The sequence below is a fragment of the Mycteria americana genome, chromosome 8, assembly GCF_035582795.1.
Source record: "Mycteria americana isolate JAX WOST 10 ecotype Jacksonville Zoo and Gardens chromosome 8, USCA_MyAme_1.0, whole genome shotgun sequence".
NCBI lineage: Eukaryota > Metazoa > Chordata > Aves > Ciconiiformes > Ciconiidae > Mycteria > Mycteria americana.
The window spans coordinates 44540185-44564332 of NC_134372.1; the positions used below are offsets into that span (position 1 = coordinate 44540185).

Here is a 24148-nt window from a genome sequence, read left to right on the forward strand (position 1 = left end):
AGAATCTTTTTATCCTTCATGTTCAATGGAGCCTATGATTTGCTCTGCAATCACATGCTTTATATTGAAATAATTCTTTTCCCAGAGGATTTTAAAATTAACAACATTGAACTCAGTTAAGTACCTTATCTAGAAACAAAAGCATGATGTTAAAAATCCCCCTTATTTTTAATGATTCCTGCCATACTTTCACGGAGTGGATTCAGGTCACATATGGGAGAATATGTTATAGTGATTATTTGTGAAAAGATGTTTAATTCAAAGATGTGCCACTCAGTTGACTCTGGAACAGCTTGTCTATAAAGAAATACAGCACATGACTGTTCAGTGATGGTATTTTGTTAATTAATAGAATAGCCCAGTTTAAATTTCACAGAATGGAAAGAAAAGGATGACACCCTGCTCTGAAATGTTTGTCACTCCCAAAGAGCCAAATTCAGAACAGTAGGTAGAGATTTCTTTCCTTTTTTTCTCCCTACCTGCCAAATGGGGCAAGCACCCCTACACAGTGTCTAGAATTTTATCTGAAATGCTGAAGGTGATGTTTCAGAGTCATTCTACCTGATCCCCTGGGTGTGCCTGCCTGCTTCAGATAGGTTCATAAGGAGCAAACAGGCGAGTTACGTTTTTCTTACTTCTCCTTTGAATCAGTGAAAGAGTTAATTTTAATGAGAATGTGCAAGAATTATAGTGTATGTGCTAGGGATTAAAGATCAGCTATTCCAAATTGTCATTCTATAAGCCAGCAGCCGCTAGCTCGCATTGCACTTTGACCTTATCTTTATATATAACAGGAAAGAGCTGTTCTTAGCCCAGACAGGAGGGGACTGCTATGGCCGCAGGAGCAGCTGCGTAGAGGACAAAGAAACTGTTTATTGCGTGAGAGATGGACACGATATTTGGTAGAAATAAAGAAGAACATCCAGAGCCCATAAAAGCTAAGGTGCAAGGTAAGTGAAAGAAAATCTGTTCTAATACTTGTAGTTACTTTGGTCTTTTCAAATACGTAAACACTGAAATACTTGTTCACCCAAACAACACTGAAAAGGGAAACTGAGAAAGCGAGACGTGTAAGCGACTTTTGTTTAAAGGACTGATCTCAGATAATATTTGTGCCCCAACTGTGGAATTTTTCTCACTTCATGGGAATTTCTGTGTACTTTTCCAAAAAGTCTGTTTGAACAGGATTCACCGAAGTTGGTGGTGAGGGACGAAGTCTCGGATTTAATCTGGTGACACCCCATCCCCCATGGCTCTGCTCAGGCTTTCAGTTTCTCCTCTCTGTAACCCTTCCCTACCCTCCTTCTGTCTGCTCACACTCTTCCTTGCCTCCTGGAGAGAGTCACTAAAACTGGGACTTTTCAACAACAGTATTTCTAAGTAGGAAAGCAGCAGTAATGGATGCCACCATGTACCATTAAAAAGAGGGTTCAGAAGTTAATCCAGTAAAAACTGTGGGGTGTCCTTCAGTGAGATAGTTTAAAGTGGCTCTCCAGGGATGAACGCTTGATCAATCTATTATTTTTACTGCTCTTTTTACTTTACTTTGCTACAGCTACAGGGGAGGTTTGTTGCTGAGAATTCCTATTTAATAAATATATGCTGCATTGTTTGTAATATGTAGTCCAAGAAATGGTAGGCATCTAATACCAATTCTAAAGTCACTTCCTGAGTACAACACTTAAAAAGATGACAGTTAAAACTTGCATGACTTTGTTGTTGTGTTGTTCAGTTTGGTGGCTGAATTGGAAAAGATTTTGTTTCAAGTCAGACAAAGTGCTTTGTTATAATTTGTGGTACTTTTATGCCTTTCAATTTTTTTCCCTCAAGATAAAAACCTATTATTGAAACATTTGAAGTTGTTTGCGAACAAACCATTTATCAGACCTGATGTGTATTACAGAATGGTTTATTTGAACAAAGACTGCATATTTCAGTAAATAGAATTAAGTATACAAAATATTCCTTCATTGGTAATGATGATTCAGTATTTACCAATCATGAAAACTATAGAGAACTTTGACCTCTTTAAATACTTTGCTAGCCCTGAGCTCTGCTAGTATTTTGGCTCCTTGTTACTCAATATGTACACTGTAAATATGACCCCATACTGCTAATGTCAGCCATAATTTAACTTGTGCTCTCCTAAACACTGTACAGCCATGTGATTGTATGAGATTTTGTTGCTATGATAGTTAATAACCTTCCAAATATTTGGAGATTTTACTGTGTTACTTTTGTGTCCTCACGTGGTACAGAAAAGTATTTCCACTTCAGACAAAAGTCTGAAGCAAAAAACATACAAGGTACAGATTTTTAAAGCTATTTAAGCACTTTAGGATGCTGATTGGTACCCAGTGTGATCTACAGAAATTCTTAATTCCCACTAAGATGAATTTTCATGTGAAAACCTCACTAGATGACCCTTTGCTCCATGCTTTTCATACTGGAATTATGCCAGAAATTACACTGAATTAATTACACCAAAGTTTCCGAAGCTGCATCAAGTCCACAGTGCCTTAAAAAGAAGATCCCCTTTTTTCACTGTTTATCTCTTCCAGTGAAATTATTTTGTTGACCTGTCCTGGAATTTTTTGAGCACCATTATTCTGATAGAGAGGAATAATCTCTAAACACAATTTTTAGCCCTAGCAGCTGCAAGAGGTTCCATGAATTGCAGAAATATCTGCTTTTCTTGAATGACGGGCCCCAAAGCAAAAGATAGTTTTACTGGGTCAAAATCCCACAAGACCTCATATGCAGCAGAAGTATTACATTTTCACTGCAGGGAAAGAAGGACTGATTGCAGCAAGACCACATGCAGTCAGCCCCAACTCGGTGTTAGCAAAAGGTTTGTTGCAGCCCATGCTCATTGCACAGATTTACAATCATAAATGGCATTGGTAGGATGGTAGGAGCACAGAAGACTACGCTCACTACACTGCAGTTGCCCAGAGCATTGAGAAATAGCAGAGCCTACAATCTTCTATTGCCAAATAACAGAAAACTGGAGAAAGAGAAGTGGCAAGAAGAGAAACGCTTGTATTTTAGTCATATAAGCAGACTAAACTTGTTTAGCAATTAATGTTCAGTAGTCATCCAAACAAAAATTATGTATCTATTTTGAATATATACTTTCTTCCAGATCATAATCCTATTCTCTCTGAAGGATTCTTTTCTTTTGCTAACTTGTGATTTCCACACTGTCTTCTCACCAACTAGTTTTAGTTACTCAAATTTTGTGCAATTATCTGTATTAAGGGTTAAATCTTGTTCATCTTATACAAAAAAGTACTATAATTATTGCATTGGAATTTCTTGTATTAGAAAGGCAAGTAAGGTTTGGTTTTCAAGGCTCTTCTAGAATGTAATAATCATAATAATAGTAATAATAATAATCAGAGTCCATCCATTGTGTCAACAATTTTTTATCTTCCTCATGTATTCCAGAACTGTAACCCTATTGAAGTTGTGTGAGTATTGTGGCATACAATATTGGTTAGCCTGACTGAGAATATATTTTAGGTAAAGCTGACATTTACTCCATATCCTTCCTTTGCATTTGGATGGTTTTTCCTTGTGTCCTTAATGTCATTTTTTGAAGAAATGGGAAATGTCCTTGTCTCTCTTACCTAAAAAGGTCAAAATTCAGGAAATATTTTCTTAGAAAGTGGCCAAACTCCCTTTAGGATCTCAGAAAGTCTTACAGCAAAACAATTGTTATCTCTCTGCAACTGCATCAGCTTTGACAAAATTGAATATTGAGGACATTTCTATCTGTTGTAAAGGGAGTATTAATAAGAAAGTGTGAATAAGAAATATTCGACATAGGGTCACAAACTAAATGATAAGGAGAATTAAAAGTTCAGAATAGCTTTTTATGCAGAGACAATGTTCAGTGCAGGAATAGTGTGGAAAAGTAGTATGTGATCTTAAATGTTCCCTCAGGAGGCATACACACAAGGAAGCAAGTGAAGCTTTTAATTTAATATCTGATATACTTCTGTTCAGCTCTTTAACCTTAATGAAATTCTTTAATTGTTGTTATTCTGTGTGTCAAATGGTCGGTAATGTATTTCTTGCAGGGATTTGATGAGGAACATTTCTTATTCAAACCTCACCAGTACTTACGTATTTGCAGTATAATACTCCTACCCTTTATTTGCGTTCAAAACACCAACATTATGACTAGTATCACAAAAGCACTCCCAAAATGACACTACATTATGCTGTGTAGTTTAATTAGTGACATTTTTACTGGAATTCATTTAGCCTGAAGCTTAAATTGATGTACTGAAGGCCAATGCAAGTCATATAACCTGTAAAATATGTTTATTTCTGATATGCTCTAGCTTTTCCTGGCATGAGTAAAAGGGTTTGAATGTATCACTTTAAAATCCAAGTGCAGGAAAGGAAGGTCTGACTTTATTTACTTCCTGATATTTAGCAAATTACATTCCAGCAATCTCATCTTCTTATAGTAATCTCATATAGTAATATTCATGCAGAATATTACTAGTGCCACATTTTTGAGCAGATCATATTTTAGTTAACCCAAACTCCAACATAATTATATGATATTACAAATCTTGACACACCCATAGTCTGTCTGCCTATATGAAGCCTATGCCCTTTGGAAAATTATCCTGTAACATGTGCCTCACCTAAATGAATGGATACTGGTATCTCCTTTTTGTTTATAGGTCAGTTGCCCACTTGGTTGCAAGGGATACTTCTCCGAAATGGCCCAGGGATGCACACAATAGGAGACACTACGTATAACCACTGGTTTGATGGCTTGGCTCTGCTGCATAGCTTTACATTTAAAAATGGTAAGTTGTTGCACATCAGAGTGAAAGAAGCTCAACAACCCAAATCTTGGTGCCTTACATTGCTAATTCTGTTCTGAGTTTGATTAGCGCTAGAATGTTGCAGGTTTCATCGGCAGAGTGGCATGTGTGCTGAGGTGGTAACTGCTTTGGGGAAAACCTCTCCAAATTCACACTCACACCTCACTGTCCACAGCAGCAGCAGGAGTATCGCTGCAGTGCTCTTATCAGAGATAGATTATGTTATCCTTTTTTCTGGAGTGCCAAAGTTCAATATTGTCTGCACTGCAGGATAGCCTGCAAGTAGCTCTGAGCAGGTCACTGCAGGGCAGCCTTTGCCTTCCACCCAGAGCAAGAAAACCTCCATTGTTTCAAACTGGATCAACCAAAAGTACTGTAATAGCCGGAGGTTTTTCTGTTGTGGATGAACAACCTAGTTTCAGGGAAGCCTAACATTCCCCTTTTGGGATTTGGTTGCAGCTACAACAGCTGCCAGGAGAGAAACTGGGCCACTGTGTCACTTCACAAATCAAACCTCACTTATGTATACTTGACACCCCTACAAGCAGTTGTCCTGCTTGTCATCCTTATGGAGGGAAAACAGGCAGCTCCTCTATTCAAAACAATTTCATTTTTTGTTTTCAGTTAAAGCATTTTTTATCAGTTCAGCTGTTTTACAGTGTGAGGCAGGATGTTTTACACCTAGATTCTTGCTGCAAAAGTATTTATCTGTAAAAGAACTGGGTTTTACTCCTGTCATCTTCCATTCCTAGTGTTTACTTTTTAGTTTCCATTTCTGTGATCAGAGGCATTTAATGCAACTGCAGTATGTCCTTGCCTACATCCTTAACAAAATAACCTATAAAGAAATGACCAGTGTTTTTTAACTTGCCGGTATATTTTACTTACCTAAAGCAAACAGAGCTCAGTTAGTTCAAGTATAGTGGTCCATTAAATTGGTTAGGATAGACATTGATTCCTTCAAGCAATTTGTTATTCTCTCATAACTAAATTTTGCCAATGCAGGAGGTTTAGCACCACCCACATATTGATTATTCATTTTTACACAGATTGTTTTGGTTTACTGGAAGATATTATCCAAATCCCTCAATTCCTCTCCCCAGTCCCCCAGTATTGTCCAAATGTGTTGGGAATCAGGGAAGCTAGACAAATTGTTACCAATCTCAGCAGCCACAAGAACAGTCCCGGGTTCCTTAGAGAGTGGAAAAAGCCTTCCAAAACAGGAAGTTAGGGTCATTGGTGGATTCATTGCAAACTTTGTTTAGCTAAAGGCCATCTGCTTGAGAAACTCTTTCTCTGACTTTACCTATGCTAATTTTTTAAAGAATTCAGTATGAAATGTGATTGAAACCTGTTTGGCCTTTGTCAGGTGAAGTTTACTACAGAAGTAAGTATCTCCGAAGTGACACATACAACTACAATGTAGAAGCAAACCGAATCGTGGTGTCTGAGTTTGGAACTATGGCTTATCCAGATCCATGCAAAAACATATTTGCCAAGTAAGCAATGCTTTTTCCAGCAAGATTCTTCTATCTACTTCTCTCTCCAGCACAGATGTCTTTCTTTTTACCCTTGACACATATTTCCAAATACAAAATTTGTTTTGTACATTTACAATTGCTAAATATTGAAAAGGCCAAGAGATATATCCAGCACTGCACTCTCCATGGGTTATTCTAAGGCAAATATTTTAAATTCATTTCATTAGCAATACCGGCTGTTTTATTCACTATTGCAAGTAGAATTTGTTGTAATTTTGAAAAACCAAATATTTTCTTTTTCAAGTGTTTCGCGGAAGTTTATACAAATTATATTCTGTAAGGGGAGAAGCAGCAAGAAGGGAAAAGGTTAAGAGATGGTGAAGGAATTGATGCAAAGTTTATTCAACAGAAAGAAGAAAAGCATCAATCACTTTAAAAAAATCAGAAAAACTTCTGGATTAAAGACCACTTTTAAAAAAAAGAAAGAAAATTTCCATTGTTTCTTGAGTCACGTGCAGTGCTTTGAATGACTCCACCCATAGGCCTGAGCTAATCTTATGCTGAAAATCAGAACCACTTGGGATCACTGCAATAGGTGCTCTCATACCGTTAGAAAGGATGATAGGCTGTACATGAGATGCAAAGTGTAAGCCATCATGTTATCACCTGTCTTGTAAAACTGGCTGTGGATATTCCCTGACAAATGCAAGTAGCTTACCCATCTCTTCTTCCTGGCTGAACTACCTCTAATGAGCTTGAACTTGATATTTGGTAAGAGCATATGCATGGACAGTTATTGCAAAATAGTTGATATATTGTAAGTTGTTACCCTGAGATAAAATACTTTTCTTCCCTCTTCCAGCACATAGGGTAACACTGGCATTTTAAGTTCGAAAGGGATATAAGCAAATTTGTCTTGGCTTCAAGTGAATAGGATAAAATCCTACACTAATAAGGAAAACTGTCAAGCCCACATGTGAAGTTGGATCTTCTTTGGAATCATAATTGTGATACAGGATAACACCGGGAACAAAGATATTCCGTCAGGGAGCATATGAATCCATCTATTTTGTGAAGGCATACCCTGAAAAACCTACCAGCTTTTAGGTAGAAACTGTTAGGCCAAATTCTCACAAGGTATGCACAGGATAGTGCGTAACTAGCCCATCCTGATAAACCAGTGCATATGTTACAGCTGACAGCAGGACTGGACCTGGATGCCCATTTGTGTATGGAAAAACAGTTGCATGCACGTCCTTAACCCTCGCTCAGGCCCAGGGCATTGAAGAAGCCCATCTCCTCCGCTTTTCCCCCCTTTCCACCGAGGCAGAGTAGGAGCAGTCAGAAGAGGGCACAGCAGGGGAGAGACAGGGCCAGCTCTGTGACCCTGCTGCTGTGCACAGCCCGCACTGCTGGGGTGACGTCTGCTTTGCACAGGGTAAAAGCTAGTACAGCTTCTGCTGCTCTAATAACTGATACGAAATTTCCCCCTGTACAGGGCATTCTCATATTTGTCTCACACCATTCCTGAGTTCACAGACAACTGCCTGATCAACATTATGAAAACTGGGGATGATTTCTATGCTACCAGTGAGACTAACTTCATCAGGAAAATTAATCCGCAGACTCTGGAGACATTAGAGAAGGTACGATGACTGTCTGTCATTCTGGTTCCTCATCTGCTAATGAATAAAGTTTCAGGCTGACTCATAAGGTTGCCTTAACATGTCAGGACACAAAACTGGAAAGATACTTTTCTTCTTCTACTATTCCCTTACTTTTGAAATCATGGTGAAGTGAAATAGTGAAAATACCAGATCTTTTAAGAACTCATGAGTTCAAAATTAAATCCCATGTAGTTTGGGAAAAGCTGGGTTTTGAGCAATTTCACTTACACATAATCTAGCAAGGTTGCAGGAGTAATACCACATATCATGCTTATGACATGATTATTTTGGATTATTTCCGTTATTATGCATCTGTAGTTATCAAGTGATTTACATAATTAACAATTCAGTAGGTCAGTTATATGACTACTTTTCAAGTACCTTATGCAAGATATTACTTAATTATTAAAATGAAATCTTGACATATTGAAATATACAATGAGTTTTTTCTAGCATGCAGTACAGTTTGAGTAAAATTTCCAAGCTTTAAATCAAATAGAAATCTTTTTGCTCCAGAAGATTGCTAGACTCATAGCCGTATTAAATAAACTGCTTTCAGGATGAAATGGGCATTTGCAGAGTAACTTCTTTAGCCAATCCTCCCATTGTGTAATGTGGCTGCAAGGGAGAAGTGAATGTAATTCAGATTCTGTAGCTTGTGTTAGCCTTGAATTAGGAAATAATTTGAGTACCTACATACATCATTTAGCTTAATCGTTTACATTTCAAGGCCTTTTGAAAATGGGGTACCAATAAAAGGCTGCCAGTGCTAAAAAGCTGGTGGATTTGTGGTGTTAGCTGAGATCAGTTTAAATTCTCTTACACGTCTCTAAAATCTCCATTTTCCAGGTTGACTACAGCAAATATGTAGCTGTAAATATGGCAACTTCTCACCCGCACTACGACAGTGCTGGAAATATTCTCAACATGGGTACTTCAATAGTTGATAAAGGGAAGACAAAATACGTTCTGTTTAAGATTCCTCCCTCTGCGCCAGGTAAGATATGTCTTTTATCAGTATTGTCTAGAAATTTGTTAGCAATTTCTTTTCTTCTGAGGTTAAGCAGGGGGGGTGATACAGCTCTTCTAGAAACCAATGGCATTAATTTTCTTCATTTTAACTTATTGTGAACTAAATGTTAACTGCTTATCCTGACAGGGCATGTGCTATTACAAAGGCTCATCTTGAATACTGTGTAAACAGGGTATTTCAGTACGAAGAACCTTGCTTTTAGAAGAATTTGCTTTTAGAAGAGTTCTACTTTGAATATTACTACAGTGAAATTCTTTTAGAAGAATTTCCATTCCCTGTATTCTGATGTGTAGAGGGAGAATGAACAGAAACAATTTTATGTGTAGGGCAGTATATATAATTTGAAGTTGTAAATTTTAATTTTCTTCATAAATGAAAATGCTTTTAAAATGCTGATACTGTGATTATAGGGAAGCATAATAACAAATAATACTTAACATAGAGTTAATTCCTCTCTAACCTGGCCTACACTAGGCCTTGCTGAAATACTATCCTTCATTCACAGAGCAAATCACTTGCTCTTTTTCCTTCAAGACTCTCTTTTTTTTTGGTGGTATTGTTTAAAATCAGCTGCTAATGTGATGTCTGTTCTCTTGGTTGAACAGTCAAGAGGCCTTCCACAGCTGAAAGGTAAGTTTTAAAACTTCTAGCAGGGGCTCAAACAAAGTCAGAATAGATCAAACAGGAACAACTCCTTAGAATTTCAAAAACATGAGGGCATTTGAACCCCCCTGTAAAGCTGCCAATTTAATTGAACGTCTTTCTCCTCTGTGCTGGAACTTCTGAAGACAGTAACCAGTGGAATCAAATACTAAGACGAGGGGGCTCTGTCTAAATGGATCTGGCATTGTGATACTACTGTGTTGCTTCAGTCAGATGCAAACTTCTATGTTAATTTTGCAGGAGGAAACAAACCACTTTCTTAACAAGAAAATGCAAATAAAACTGAGAGGAACCTGTTCTTTCCTACTTCATACATGGGAGACATCCAAGCACAAGATTGGATTGGAATTTATTATAAATATAATTGTATTTTTTATCATTTATGTTCAGAAAAAGAAGAGAAGAAATCTTGTTTTAAACATCTGGAAGTGGTATGCTCCATCCCTTCTCGCTCTCTGCTCCACCCAAGCTACTACCATAGCTTTGGAATCACAGAAAATTACATTGTCTTTGTAGAGCAGCCATTCAAACTGGATATTGTCAAAATGGCAACTGCTTACATCCGAGGTGTGAACTGGGCTTCCTGCCTTGCCTATCATAAGGAAGATAAGGTATTTTTCCTAATGCTGAGCAATGGACTCAGCCAGGCCAGTGACCTCTTCCACACTGTCCTGGTTTTCATCTGGTTTATTAATTTCAGTAATCCCTCATTTTTTTTCAACCCTTGACTTTCATGTTGCACATTTTTTTAGAAGTTGTATTTTTTTGAATACTATCTCCCATCTCCAGAAATTTCACAAGTAAATACCTGATGCTCAAGTGCTTGAGAAAGAGGATAGTTTGGCATTGTTAGAAATACTGTGTGCTAGCAGAGAAATTCAAAACCACACTAGTGTCCCAGACACATACAGTCGCTCCTGGTCCAAACAAAATACTGTATATTGTGGATGAGATCTGCTCTAGATCCATTGCATCAGATAGGAGAGCCAGACCAGTGGGAAAGCCTGCATCCAACAAAAGGAGAGTCTTTCACTGTGGCAACTGAGGAAAAAAACTATTTTCTGAGGACCTTATTTCCACATGCTCTGGTCATCAATGAGTGGGGCATGCTGGGGTAGAGGGCACCAGCACAGAGCACTACAAGGACTCTGGACTAAGGCAGATTTATTTAACTTAAAAATAGAGCAGGGGATTTTCCACATTTTACTGGAAAACTTCAATCCTCAGCCTAGTCCAAACAGTAATTTGCAACAGTAAAATGAGTTTAAAGCACTTCCACACTCATTTTACTCCTGCATTTTTTGGTCTTCAGGTTGGAACCTCTTGTCTCCTAGCAGCAAATCATGAGTTCTTAATATGCTTCAGTAGAAACAGACAATACATTAGAATGTTGATGGCTACCATTAGAAAACAGTTTCCTAAAAAACTATTTGCTGATCATTAACAGTTTTAAATAATGTTTCCTATCTTTCAGACTTGGTTTCACTTTATAGACAAGAAGACTAAAGAAGAAGTATCCACCAAGTTTTATACTGATGCGATGGTGTTTTTTCACCATATAAATGCTTATGAAGAGGATGGCCACATTATTTTTGATATTATTGCCTATACAGACAATAGCTTATATGATATGTTCTATTTAAAAAACCTGGGTAAAGACTTTGAAAAGAACAACAAGGTTACCTCCATACCAACCTGCAAACGATTTGTTGTTCCTCTGCAGTATGACAAGGTAGAAAGAAAATGGCTTTTTAATCTGTTCTTTGATCAGTAATTTAAAATACATCAGTGTGAATAATGGGTGAAGTGTTAGTTGCCAGCCCTTATGTGCAAATTTCTGATTCTTTAAAAATAATACATACACAAAGTGTGCAGGGGTTTCATTTTGTGTATGTATGGTGAGAAATGGCAATGAGCAGCTGGACATACAGTTACATGGATCTAGGTTCTGATACCATCCATTATGGAGAACAGGGCTATTGAGCATATGTAATTTCCTTGCCAGTGAGATTATTTGTAAAATGCTATCAAATAAGAGCAGATATATCAACTTGGCTGTTGACTGGAAGGGCATGCATGAGGTTTTGCACAATCTGTTTCTTCCACTTTACTGGAAGCCTATATATAATATACGCATGCTCCCAACTGTTGCAATGGTTTTAATAAAATTAGAAGACTTCATTTAAGTGTGAGATTTACCAGGAAAAGGAAATATTTTATCTTTCAGTTTAATTTAAAACATCATTTTACATCATTGTTTGCAGGGAAGATTTTATACTGCCCAGCAACTTGGGCAGGTTTCTGCCTGAATCATTTGGAATGGATAATACTTTTTCTTTCTACATCCTAGAATCTTGCTGCTTTGTTCATGTCTCAAAAACAGTTATGCAGCAATGACAAAGGATGTGTTGGATCACACCAGCTATCCAAACTACCCTGCAATCGTAAGAATTCAGCAATAGCGTATTAAAACCAAAAGTGCATTACACCTATTTTTGCACTTGATTTATAGCAGGTGCAAAAAAACCTAACCTTGGTGACTTTTAGTGGGAATTTGATACCTAATTCCTTGAAACCCATCTTCATTAATTAAATTCACAAACTATGTAATCCATTTATTGTGCTTCTGGAACATGGCCATGTCTATCTAAACCTTTCTAAAGGCTCAGTGTGATTCAAAATGATTACTCTATGATACATTAAAATCCTCTGAGTATAACAAGATTTCTAATGAAAAGGTCAGAATCTAATGTTATAAGATAAAGGTTGCAAGAATGAACTTCTTGAAGCTGGATTATTTGTTTAATCCCCAAATTATCTATATTAATATCAAACCTGATGAAGGATCTAAATTAGAAGCATATTCTTAGAGACACATTACTTTTTCAGCATATGTCTCTTGCAGGATGCCGAAGTAGGTTCTAATTTAGTCACACTTCCGTCTACCACAACTGCTATAAAAGAGAAAGATGGCAGCATCTATTGCCAACCTGAAATACTATGTGAAGGTGAGACATGTCCATTATACAGATCTCAAATACGTTCTCTTACACACAGAGAGGTGCGTTCTAATAATGCCTAATAGCTGTTCATGTATGTAAGATCTTTATAAAGCTAAGATAAATGAAACTTTTAATTAATATGTTTAGTGTAGATACTGACAATATCTTTTTCTTCTTTACTTCTCTCCTCTGAGTCTGTCCAGTAATATGTGACGCTGAACCTCTCAGATATGTATTTATCAAGAGTGAAATCCTTTAAATGTCTGAAGTTACATCAGTTTTATATTAATACAGGATCCCAAGTCTGATCTTACAACTATTAATATGGCTTGCAAATCTACCTGTTACAAGAGTAATTTTGGTTAAATAGGTCTGTTATAAATAGCAATTTCAGTTATTGCTGTATTTTATAAAGATTGCCTTTGAAAGTGGATTTTTAAACTTTTTTCAGGGTATAATAACAGGAATATGTAAAAAGTATATATTTACCTAAAGCGAAAGTAATTTCTTAGAATGGTAGCCTCCAGTTATATCTCAGATATTCACATCTCATGTATTTATAAAGAAAGAAAAAAAACCCAAACCCCACCCCCCCCCATAAGTTCCAGTATAATGAATCCCTAAGAATGAAAAATTGTCATTTTTGAACTAACAACCCTGGCTTAATTATGTTGTGTTAATATCCATCTTCAGCTTTTTAGAAATTCAGACATACAAAATCTATGCAACACCTGTTTTAAATACTGTCAACGTTTTTCACAGGGCAAAACTTCCTGAAGATTGGCATATGTAAATGTACATTCGGGTTATTTTAGTTCTCTTCTTCCTAAGTCTTGAACTTTATTTTACCCAGGGATAGAACTGCCTCGCATCAACTACGACTATAATGGCAAAAAATACAAGTACGTCTTTGCAACAGAAGTCCAGTGGAGTCCAGTTCCTACAAAGGTATAATTAACATTTACAAAGTGAGAAACTGTATTTATAGGACACAAATCACATCTAAGCACTTATAAGTAGACCATGCTTTACTAGTTTGGTGCAAAATATAGCCTAATCTGCATTCATACATGCAAATTCAGTGTGTGGTTCTGAGGCCAGAAACTGAACTCTTTCTTTCAACATCAAGTTAAAGCTTCTAAATAATGACACTGCAGTTGGGTACTATGCTCATAAACTTCAGCACTTGAAAGCAGGGAGATGAAAAGTTGGACATATATGTTAGCTCACTTGTATGATTAAAACAGCCTCACTGGGCCGAACTATGGAAACAATGTATCTTCCTTTTACTAGTTGAAAATCTGGAACATTATTATCAGCTGTTAAAAATATGTGGTTCCATAGGCAGCAGAACAAATGCTTTCTTACGGATGTGACTTGAGATTGGATTCTCAAGTATTCAATAGCGTACGTGTTTCTGTCAAAACTTTTCCCATTGGTGGGTCATTCATACGCAAAGAAACATGAAATGCCTAAATTCTTCTAAGGGTACGCTCATGTTGTACCATTTCCCTCATAAGTATTAATAAACTCAGGCTTCTTTATCCAGCTTTATATTTCCACAAAGTCTCTTGAATACAATAGTTACTGAGATCCTCACTTTTCTGCTAAATTGGGCTGAACGTCTGTAATGTGCCAAGAGCTACAAAGGAGAGAGTAGGAAAAAGAAGTACTAGACAGACATACATCTGTAATCTCTTTTCCCTTTAGGAAACCTAACTAAAAAAAATAAGTTATTGCAACAGTATCTAACAATTGAAAATATTAAAACAATATCTAATTTTTAAGAAAGCTTTATCTTTTGCTAGATAGTTCTGTATTAGAGGGTAGCAAATGCTTTGTTTGTGTATGCATGATGCCGACTTTTCAGAAGACAGCCTAGAGTACAAATAGATTAAGATGAAAATATTAATAGGTGAAGGTAAGAGTATTGTACAGACCAACTCACTCTTTATAATTCTTGTGACTATAAGGCAGTGCAAATTGAGTTCACTGTTGGTTCTTGTATATAATTACCACAACTGGTTACAAAATAAACCTGGATTTCTGCATGATGCAAGAAAATTTATTGCAGCACATCTGACAGTAGCTCAAACAAATCTGCAAGTTTGTGGTTTCCGGTGTAGATAATCCCTGCTTGACTTAAATATAATTAAAAATGCTGTTAAAAGATTTCTTTTTCACATCAGTTGCTCTTTAATGAATGCAGGCACAACAACCACCACGTATAATCCTTAAGTAAAGTCCGTCAGTGAAATTGCTGTCATCTTGGTTAGAAGGGAGAATTCCTCCAAATTCTTCCTCTAGTAATTTAATAATAGTCTCATTTTTGTGTAAACATATTTTTTGACTAAAGGTCAAAAGGGAAAAGAATATAACTGCATCTGTATGTGTAGAGAAAAGGCCTGAACAGAATTGAACGGAAAATGCCATGCATCCCCACTGGTGATTGGTTTGGTCAGGCACTTGACCCATTAATGAGATGAAAATCTGTACTCTGTTCCTTCAGTAAATACCAGTATCTGTGTGGAATTCTTGCCCCATTGGTTTAATCTTTACACATCACTATTAATAGCCTTTGTTCTGGCATATATACCCTACTTAACAATAGAAGGCCTTGAGAAATATTGAGGTCACAATAAAAGGAAAATAATTCACAGGATTAGAAAACGGAAGGTTTAAAACCTGTTTCCTGCTTTACTACAGAATCGCAGTGATTTGGCGCAAGTCACTGAAATGTTCTGGGCCTTGGATTCTTCCTCTGTGTAGTGAGGGCATTATTTATAGTGAAGGTTCTCTCATGATCTGTTAGTATTTGTAAAACACTTAAAGCCCATAAATGAAAGGTGCAACTGTAATCTAATGAAAGGAAATTAAAAGACCTTTGTGTGATTATGCAGCCACTAAATGTGACTCCAAAGTTTAACATTTTCCAGGTGTTTCCTTCTTGTGATGACACATGCCTTGTTGCTCCTTAACTCTTAGCATTGGTCCCCCATGCCAGCAGTGTGTTCATGTTGTACCTTTGGAATGAACCACTGTCTGGGTCACTGACATTTTTCTTTTCTGGTCACAACAATTTAGATCATAAAATTTAATACCCAGACAAAGGAAATGCTCCACTGGGGAGAGGACCACTGCTGGCCGTCTGAGCCCATTTTCGTTCCCAGCCCTGATGCAAGAGAAGAGGATGATGGTAAAATAATGACAACATTCTGAAAGCTGGGGTTACATGAGTTTTGCATTAAATCTTACAAGTTTCATTGTTCTTAGTCAAGAAAGCTGGGTTGATGCTTCCACTGTGAGATTAAAATTAGCACCAGCCCTTTTACTCCTGCAGACAAAAAACCAAAGAAACACTAGACCAAAATCAGCTTGTGTAATGTCCCAAGGAAGCCATAAACAGTAAAACCAATGCTTAGGACTTTCCAGAAAGCCACTCGGAGCTGGATTTATCAGTAGTTTGGAGAAGCTGAAGCTGTGGAAAGTCAATGTTGTTACAGATGAGAACATGAAGCGGCACTGCAAGTACCCGTGTAATCTCGATCCAGTTCTGTTCTCAGGTGACTCCTTGCAAAGGCAAATGGCAAATAGCTGAAAGGATGAGTCCCAAAACTGCCAGGCACACAATTCAGTGTTGGTTTGTTTTTTTCCTTCCCAATGAACTGCAGGCAGACCAGAAAAAAGCACAGAATAGAAGCATTCATTAGTTCTTTAGCACTCTCAGTAGACTTCTTGATCTAGTAAGCACTTTCAGTTTGTGTCCTAAAATTCTTAGGAAACAAGAATTGTTTCCTCACAGCGTTATCTTTTCTGCTTGATGTAACTAGTATGTGCTTCTAATTCTTCATTTTGTATGTCACAGGCATTGTTCTGACCTGTGTTGTGATGTCTGATCCAAAGGAAGCACCCTTCCTACTTGTCTTGGATGCTAAAACATTCAAAGAATTGGGCCGAGCCATAGTTGATGTAGAAATGCATCTGGACCTGCATGGAATGTTTATACCAGAGAAAGAGTTGAAGACTGAGACTGAGTAAAATGCTCTTTATCCTATTACAGACTGAGACAACCCTCTACTGAACGTGGGATAATATCATTCAGGAACAACCTTATCTTGTTGTTCAACCTATCATATCAACCTATGACAAGAAATGACTGAATATAATCTCTTCAATAACTATATATAATCTTTTGTAAGAGATAACAGTAACTTTTATTACAAATAATTATATGCACAACTGGTACATAACTATTCCAAAAGAAGAATGAAAGGTGTTAAGTGCTAATGTTGTATACAACTCGTGGGGCAGGGAATAGGAGACAAAGGTAACAAGAAATGTTTTATTTGAGTAGAATATAGCTTTCTGAGCAAATGAAGTACTGTATTTATAGGGTGATGCATGGCATGAGTCACATACGTCTGCAGGTCATGGAACTTTCGTGGACTGTTTCAAGACTGCAGTTCATGATGAAAGTTGTCTCCTACCAGAAAACCTCACGTTAAACTATCTGCTATGATACTAATAATTCATGGGAATGCATTCTCTTGGTGCTTGATTTCTTAAACTCCACCATAACCAAAGCATTACATTGAGGTGCTATAACTTTCTAATTTAGAACCTAAAAACCCCCTGCTTTGCTAATAATTTCATGGTGTATTTTTCTCTTTTATGTTGACAAAAACAAGTAACTTGAAATAGAATATATGGTTTTCTGTAGCATTCAATTATACTTTAGTGCGATTCAATCTTAAGCACTTTGTATTTAAATCAGTTTTCCTTGAGGAGAATATCTGACATGGCATTTCATGTAATTAGATGATTACATTGTGTGAAAGATAAACAGAAATGTAGTATTTATTAATATTGCTAAAAGTCTCTGTTAATAACAGTATGTATATGAATGAGAGCAGTATATTCTAGCAGAACTCAGATACACAAGTGCAACAAATTGTTTAGGTGAAAGAGTGAAAGACCTAGCTTAGACCTCATCTGAACTACACAGTAGCTGAAACTACAAGCTATTGTTGCTATAGCTAAGCATTTGCTTTATTGTCTGCTGAGGAGCATCCATGTTCTGACATGGGTTTATCATTGCCTGTAACAGATGCTTCCTAATAAAAGTACATAACTCTCACTCATAGTCACAATTAAAAAGCGTATTTCAACATAGAGTTCAAATGCCAAGTATACCATGACTCTTTTTTGTTATAGGAATGCCATTTCCTAATCCCCTGAGTGTATTTCTGTTTTCTGATTTGGGGCATTGATTTTTCTTTAAATGAGAGCTTTTTTTCTTTGAATTGTATTTTCCTATTGTAGATACCTTTACTGTTGAAGGCATCTTTACCAATGGAGAAAACTAGGTATACATCCATCCATTTTAGGTGTTCATCTGGTCTGTGTATATCACCACACTACTCAGGTATCTCTCACTTTTATACACGCACTCTCACGGTGTCTCTGCTGCTCACTGTGTTTTACAGGTAGGAAACAGAATGAAATCATTGTCATTTACTATCTCCCCATCGCATGAGAATCTGGGCTTTGGTGACTTGTTCGTGATTACGTAAGATGTTTACGGCACAGCAGGAACTGAACCAACTTCATCCACAGTTCTTGTTTGCTCCGTAACAACTATACCTCCCTTTCTCTGCTTAAGTCTTTGCAGTTTGTAAGTATAAATAATATACAGGCTATTTTTAATGTAAAAAAAAAAAGTCACTGTGGTCAGATCTAGAGTTAAAATATGCAGGTTTGGGCATTCAAATATTTATGTATTCCATAAAACGGAAATAAACACTTCAGTAAGGTGTATCTGCAGAAATAGTAATCTTTAGTGTTTTCAAGGCATATTACCTCTACTATTTAAGAGAACTTTATCTTCTAAAGAAGAAACTGAACGCCATTTTTGTAAGTAATATGGAACCGGTACTGGAAAGGAAAACTGACTTTTGATGTTGGCAAAAGACACCAGCTATGGGGTTGTTTCTTTTCATCTGAAAACGTTTGGATTTAACAAGTCTCCACAAATATTTCTGGAATTATAAGGTGGTAATGAATCAGAAGTCTAGCCATTATTATAGATCTCCTTTTAAGAGTTTGTGTCCAGAATTTCTTCTGTAGAACTCATAGTGTTATGTTTTCGGATGACCATGAGTTTGGATACAGGAGTTACTTGACTTCTGAGGAGCCAGTTCTTACTGGCAGAGATGACATGATAGGGGAATATTCATCATAAAAACAATCTGCCGTCTAAGAAAGCAAATGTGTTATGTATGTTCATGTAGAAATACTGCAGAAAATAAATTACAAGAACTTGTCTTGGGTATGATTTTTTAAACAAAGTGTGCCGTATTCACTTGGTCAGTATCACGCAGGATTTGATTAGCATCGAGTTTGTAGCCAACCTGAAGAGAAAAACAGTGATGTAAATCTGGATTTGCCAGTCCCAGTATCCTCCTGTGGCAGAGACAATATGGATAAAACCATATGGCTAATCACAAATTTGTTCAAGAATGTTTTTAGCAGTTGCAATAGTAATCTGATGAAACATTTACCCTGAATGTGTATCATTACACTGTATCATTTCTAGGCTGACAATAGCAAGGGGGAATGCATGTACACTTTGCCAAGTGGCTGCAAGGCTTGTGGGGTTTTTTTGTTGTGGTAACACGGCACACGGTAATGAGTCTGTCATTTGGTTTGCTTCTCTGACGTCCTTCACTGTGAATGAAATCTTGAGGGACAGAAAGGTTTGAGTCTTCTTTTGCACCAATTTAAGTCATAAATCAGCCCAGCAAAACTAAGGGAGTTATTGTAATGACTTTAAAAAAATATCTAGATTCAGTGACTGCAAATATAAAATAGTAAGGATAGATAGCTCCATTAGAGGAAAAAAACATAGTTGAGCAAGAGAATCAGGCCATGGCTATGCATACATATAATTACTTCAAAGATGTTACAAATGGCCCTCTAGTTGGTAGAGTGGTTTGGTTTGGTTTTGGTTTTTTTATCAACAGGTTTCATTAAATGGAACAAATAACAAAGCATAATAATTAATTTGTTCTCTGGAAGTGGATATTATCTGTTACACCTTGTCCCATTGCCCCACATACGCAGCAGGAGGAAGCAGAGACACTGTTTACTAGGACGAGTTAAAAACCAGAAATACAACTACGTTTTCCTACACAACAATCTATGCAGGAGGCACAGAAACAAACCAATGTTTTTCTTTTTAAATAACCAGGCCACTCAATGACAGCTTTCGCAATAATTTAAACCACTGTTCCCCTGGTTATGCAATTACCGAAGTATTAATAACAAGCAAAATACATCTTTCACCAGCAGTGCAAGATGCAGAGTGCTCTCTGCTTTCATTAGCCTCAAAGAGAGCTGGGGACGTGTCCTCTGGAGCTACTGTGCTCTTCCTCATTCTACCCTTGACATCCTGGATAATTATACCCAAGCCAGAAGAAGTGGCCTTCTAATATTTTTAAATGGGTATGTTATAACAATAAGTGATGCAAAGTTGCTGGTGTTTCATGCAGATTAGTATGTGTTTAGGCCTCCCATCGTTCCCAGGATGTGAAACACATCCTCTGCTTCTAAAGCTCTTGTTCAAAGCTGCACAACAAACCTAGAGCACGGTCCTCTCCAGTCAGAAAGCACTTAAGCAAGGGTTGAACTGTAAACGCTGGCTTGAACGGGGCTATTCACACGCTTCACAAGCAGGCCCTTGGTGCAGTGTTTTGGCTGCTGGGGTCTACATGCGCAGATGTCCCGGCTGAAATCTCCATCTGGAGAACAAACCAGCATTGTGTCTAGCTTGGAAAGGACAATGTTGCCTTTGTAAAGTCATTCATTTCTATTTCCTGTGGGGACATTTCCAGATGCCTTTATTCTTTTTCCTAGTGGTAAAATGATTTGAGACACCACTGAACTGGATTAGGATGAACTACAAAATACAATTTTAAGTTCTCCACATTTTAAAGATACGTATTTTTGACATCACTGATTTAAAGAAATGCAAATAATAAAAGCACGTGGCCACCGCAGCTTCACTAGATCGGGCCCTCTGAAAATTTTATTCTCCCAACAGAGAAACAGAAAGCGTGATGTCCTTTTTGGTGTTTCACAGCCTAAGAAATCCAAGTCTACTTTTGACTGTCAGAGCAGGGGGCCACGGGGGGCTGCTGTGCTTGCCCCCTCCTGGCAGCATTGACTGAATTGTCGCTGAAGTAGATCACAGTTTTCGAAACACTTCCACTCGGTGCAAATAGTTTCACTACTTAAATACTGGATGCTGTTAAAGGAAGCAGCAGCAGATGGAATCAAGTCATCTCTTAATGTGCAATTAAGCACGTTAAATATATGGCCTAAAACCTTGTGAACAGTGCTGAAGAAAATCTTTTTGCCTGAAAAGGGCGAATTTCCAGCTGGCAGCTCTGGAAAGCGGCACTATCGAAACAAGTCTCACTGAATTTAATTCTCCTTCTCTTACTTTTTCTCATGCTAACGCCTATCATTTTCACCTCCGGCTCATGGAAGGGAAAAAATAAAGAAATAAAAGGCTGGGTTTAGTCACATTCTAAAGCCAATAAGCAAAAAACCAGATAATTTCGCAGGCGATGCTGAGTTCAGGGTCCCGACCTGCAGCCACAGCAGCAGCCGCCCTGCCCTGCCCTGCCCTGCCCCGGCAGCCGCCCAGCAGAAGGGCCGGGCCGGGCGGGCCAGGCTGCCCGCGCTGCCCGGGGGTGCCCGGGGCCGCCCCCGCCCCCGCTCCCGCCCCGCAGGGGGAGGCCGGCGGCCGGGCGGGGCGGCGCAGGGAGATGATGTCAGCGGCGGGCTGGCAGCCATGGTGTGAGGGCAGTGTTTGAGGCGGCCGGCCCGGCGCGGCGCGGCGCGGCTGGGCTCAGCTCAGCTCAGCTCAGCTCAGCTCAGCTCAGCAGCATGTCGGGGCCGAGCGCCGTGTCGGACCCTCAGCACCCGGCGCGGCTGCTGCGGGCTCTCAGCTCCTTCCGCGAGGAGAGCCGCTTCTGCGACGCGCACCTGGTGCTGGAGGGGGAGGAGATCCCGGTGCAGAAGAACATCCTGGCGGCCGCCAGCCCCTACATCAGGTACGGCCGGGGCGGCGGCGCGGCCCGCAGCCTGCCGGGGAGGCCGCCGGGGCCGAGACCGGGCGCGCAGCCCCCCGGGCGGCGACTCGGCGGGAGGCCGCGCTCCCCGGGGGAGCGGCGGGGTACGGCGGTTGCGGGCCGTTACCGTTACGTAAGGAGCGGGCTTGGCCGCTTTTAACGGACGAACGGGTCACGGGAGGCCGGCGGAGGCGCCGGGTCGGGCGGAGCGGGCCTGCCCTCCCCGGGGCTGCGCGTCCGGCCCCGGAGTTTGCCTCGGCGCCCCGGTGACAACAGCGCTCGGCCGGCCCTCTCCCTCCCTCCGGCCGGGGCCGCCGTGCGCTCCCCCCGCGGACCGGAGCCCCTCCGGAGGAGCGGTCGTGTTCTCCGCATTCAGCTGCGGCTTCTTCCAGGTCTGAAAGGCTGTTTGGAAAAAAAAAAATGCCCCCAGCAACGTAAGTGCTACCAAGCGTCTGGCGTAACCGAGCGACCCAGAAAGAATAAAGTTTCAAGGATTGCCAGGGAGGTGTTCGGGCGAGGGGCAGCAGCCCGCGGGCAGCGGCAGCGCCTCTGCCTCCGCGACGCCTTCGGAGCCGCGCACTGATGCAGTGTGCCTGCTCTGGCTCTGTAGGTGCTGGGCTTTGTGGCCGTCGGCTGCACCGAGTCAGCACTTCAGGATCCTTTTTTTCCGTCTTAATGTCTTTTAACAAGACAGGGTTCCAGGTGGTGGTTACGGATTCTGAAGTACATCAGCTTTTAAATTAAAAAAAATACTGGTTTGTCTCCCCATCTCTTGTTCCCTTGTGCCCGTACAATATCCGAGAACATAACTGGGAAATTGCCAGAGGTATCGAAGCCCGGCCACGCCAGGAGGGCTGGCTGCTCTTGGCAGTGGGTGTCAGCAGCGTGTGCAGTCAAAACTATGCGGTTTGACAGCGAGTGTTGGGGAGGACAAGCTGTATTAGCACAGTCATGGTTTCTGAGGTGGCCCGGCAAACAGTTTATCCTGGACTGTTTTCAGTGAAACCCATTTCGTGACAGGTCCTGCTGCAGCCATCGACAGCAGTTTGAACTTCTCCATTGCACTCAGTGGTGATGCGTCCAATGACATCAAGTAAAAAGAATATACCCGCCTTAAGATTTTTGTAGTACATGTCTGCATGTCAGAGAGGGTAAATGAAATGTACAAGCGGTTCATTCCGAAGGGTTTTTATTTTTAAGTCCTATCACTTGCAGATAATAAAGACATTAATTTTGTCTTAGCCTGTAAAGTAGGAGCAGACCTTTCAGTATCACTTAAATGCAGGATTGTCATGAGTCTGTAGCAGACTTTTTATAGTGGTTGGGCATTCCTTCCAGTTGTAGCTTCCTGCGAAGTTGTCATAGAATCTGTGTATTTGTGCTAGGTGGGGATGGGGAGTCTGTCTCCAGACAAAAATGCAGCCTCCTTCAGTGTCGTATTATCATCTGCTTTTAGGCAATATGGTATTTTGGGTGACCATTGTAGTACAACTTTGACATTCTCAAGTACAAAAATAAACTAAAAATAGAATATGAAGTTGGTGATTAACTTTTAAATGGGTGTTGATCGTGGACAGACTTAAAGAAACACTTCTCTGCACTGGCTGAGCTAGCAGAGCTGAGATATAAAATTCACAGAGAAGGAAGATCAGCAAGAATTTGAAAAAAAAGACGCCACGGAGCCTATGTACTACTAATAATTTTTTTCACTGCTTGTCTTGAGAAGCAATTTTGGAAGACTGTGGTGAAAGACAGATCAAAGACGTGAAATTGAAATGAGCCATTGATCCAATACTCTTCAAAACGCCTGAATGCTTTTTAGGTTGTTGGTCATCATGTTTTAGATGACCGTATGCCATATCTGAAATTAAGGTTCAGAAGGGTTGCTCCAGGTGGAAAGAGGTCATATTCTTGGAAAAACTGCTGTGCTACTGTAACAGCAAGATAAGTTTACAGGAAATGTGCAGTTTTTTACTTTGAAAAAGACTTCTTAATTAAAAATGTTGTAAATTATTCTATGGAGAAGTACCTTTTCACAGAATTTCATCTTTAAGTATTGCATTTTGTTCATCTCTGAAAAATGTACTGGGGAAATGTGAGTTAAGCATGTATGAGGAGTAAGAGCACCAGATGTAACTACATTAGCAACAAAACAGTTGTGGGTTTTTTTAAACTCAGAATTGTTCAGGTTCAAATCCCATGAAGGAACTCATTAACTATGTGTGAAAGTAGGTTACATGCATTAATATATAAATATGATTAAGTGTTTTGTTTTGGTTTTTTTTTTTATAAGCTTACTCATCTTTTCTCCTTGG

At 39.2% G+C, this 24148-nt stretch overlaps 2 protein-coding genes across 4 annotated transcripts in view; both read left to right on the top strand.

Moving 5' to 3' along the window:
• The first annotated feature begins 817 nt into the window (after positions 1-817).
• On the top strand, positions 818-16807 carry BCO1 (beta-carotene oxygenase 1). 2 transcript variants are annotated; one of them, XM_075510886.1, is made up of 11 exons: positions 818-950; positions 4704-4832; positions 6220-6349; positions 7830-7977; positions 8848-8995; positions 10085-10305; positions 11169-11426; positions 12600-12702; positions 13550-13644; positions 15781-15892; positions 16562-16807. In XM_075510886.1, exons 1-11 carry the CDS (start codon positions 887-889, stop codon positions 16732-16734), a joined length of 1581 nt encoding a protein of 526 aa, XP_075367001.1. In that variant the 5' UTR covers positions 818-886; the 3' UTR covers positions 16735-16807. The 2 variants fall into 2 exon arrangements, with proteins under 2 accessions (XP_075367001.1, XP_075367002.1); XM_075510887.1 differs by lacking the exon at positions 15781-15892 and having other exon boundaries at positions 16562-16712.
• Positions 16808-21476: 4669 nt separating this feature from the next.
• GAN (gigaxonin) overlaps positions 21477-24148 on the top strand; it is a 31395-nt gene continuing 28723 nt past the window's right edge. The window contains exon 1 of one of the 2 annotated variants that reach the window (XM_075510889.1): positions 21477-21815. In XM_075510889.1, the coding sequence (XP_075367004.1) occupies positions 21649-21815 (167 nt within the window). In that variant the 5' untranslated portion in view covers positions 21477-21648. The remainder of the gene's footprint in view (positions 21816-24148) is intronic. The other variant, XM_075510888.1, reaches the window with a different exon arrangement.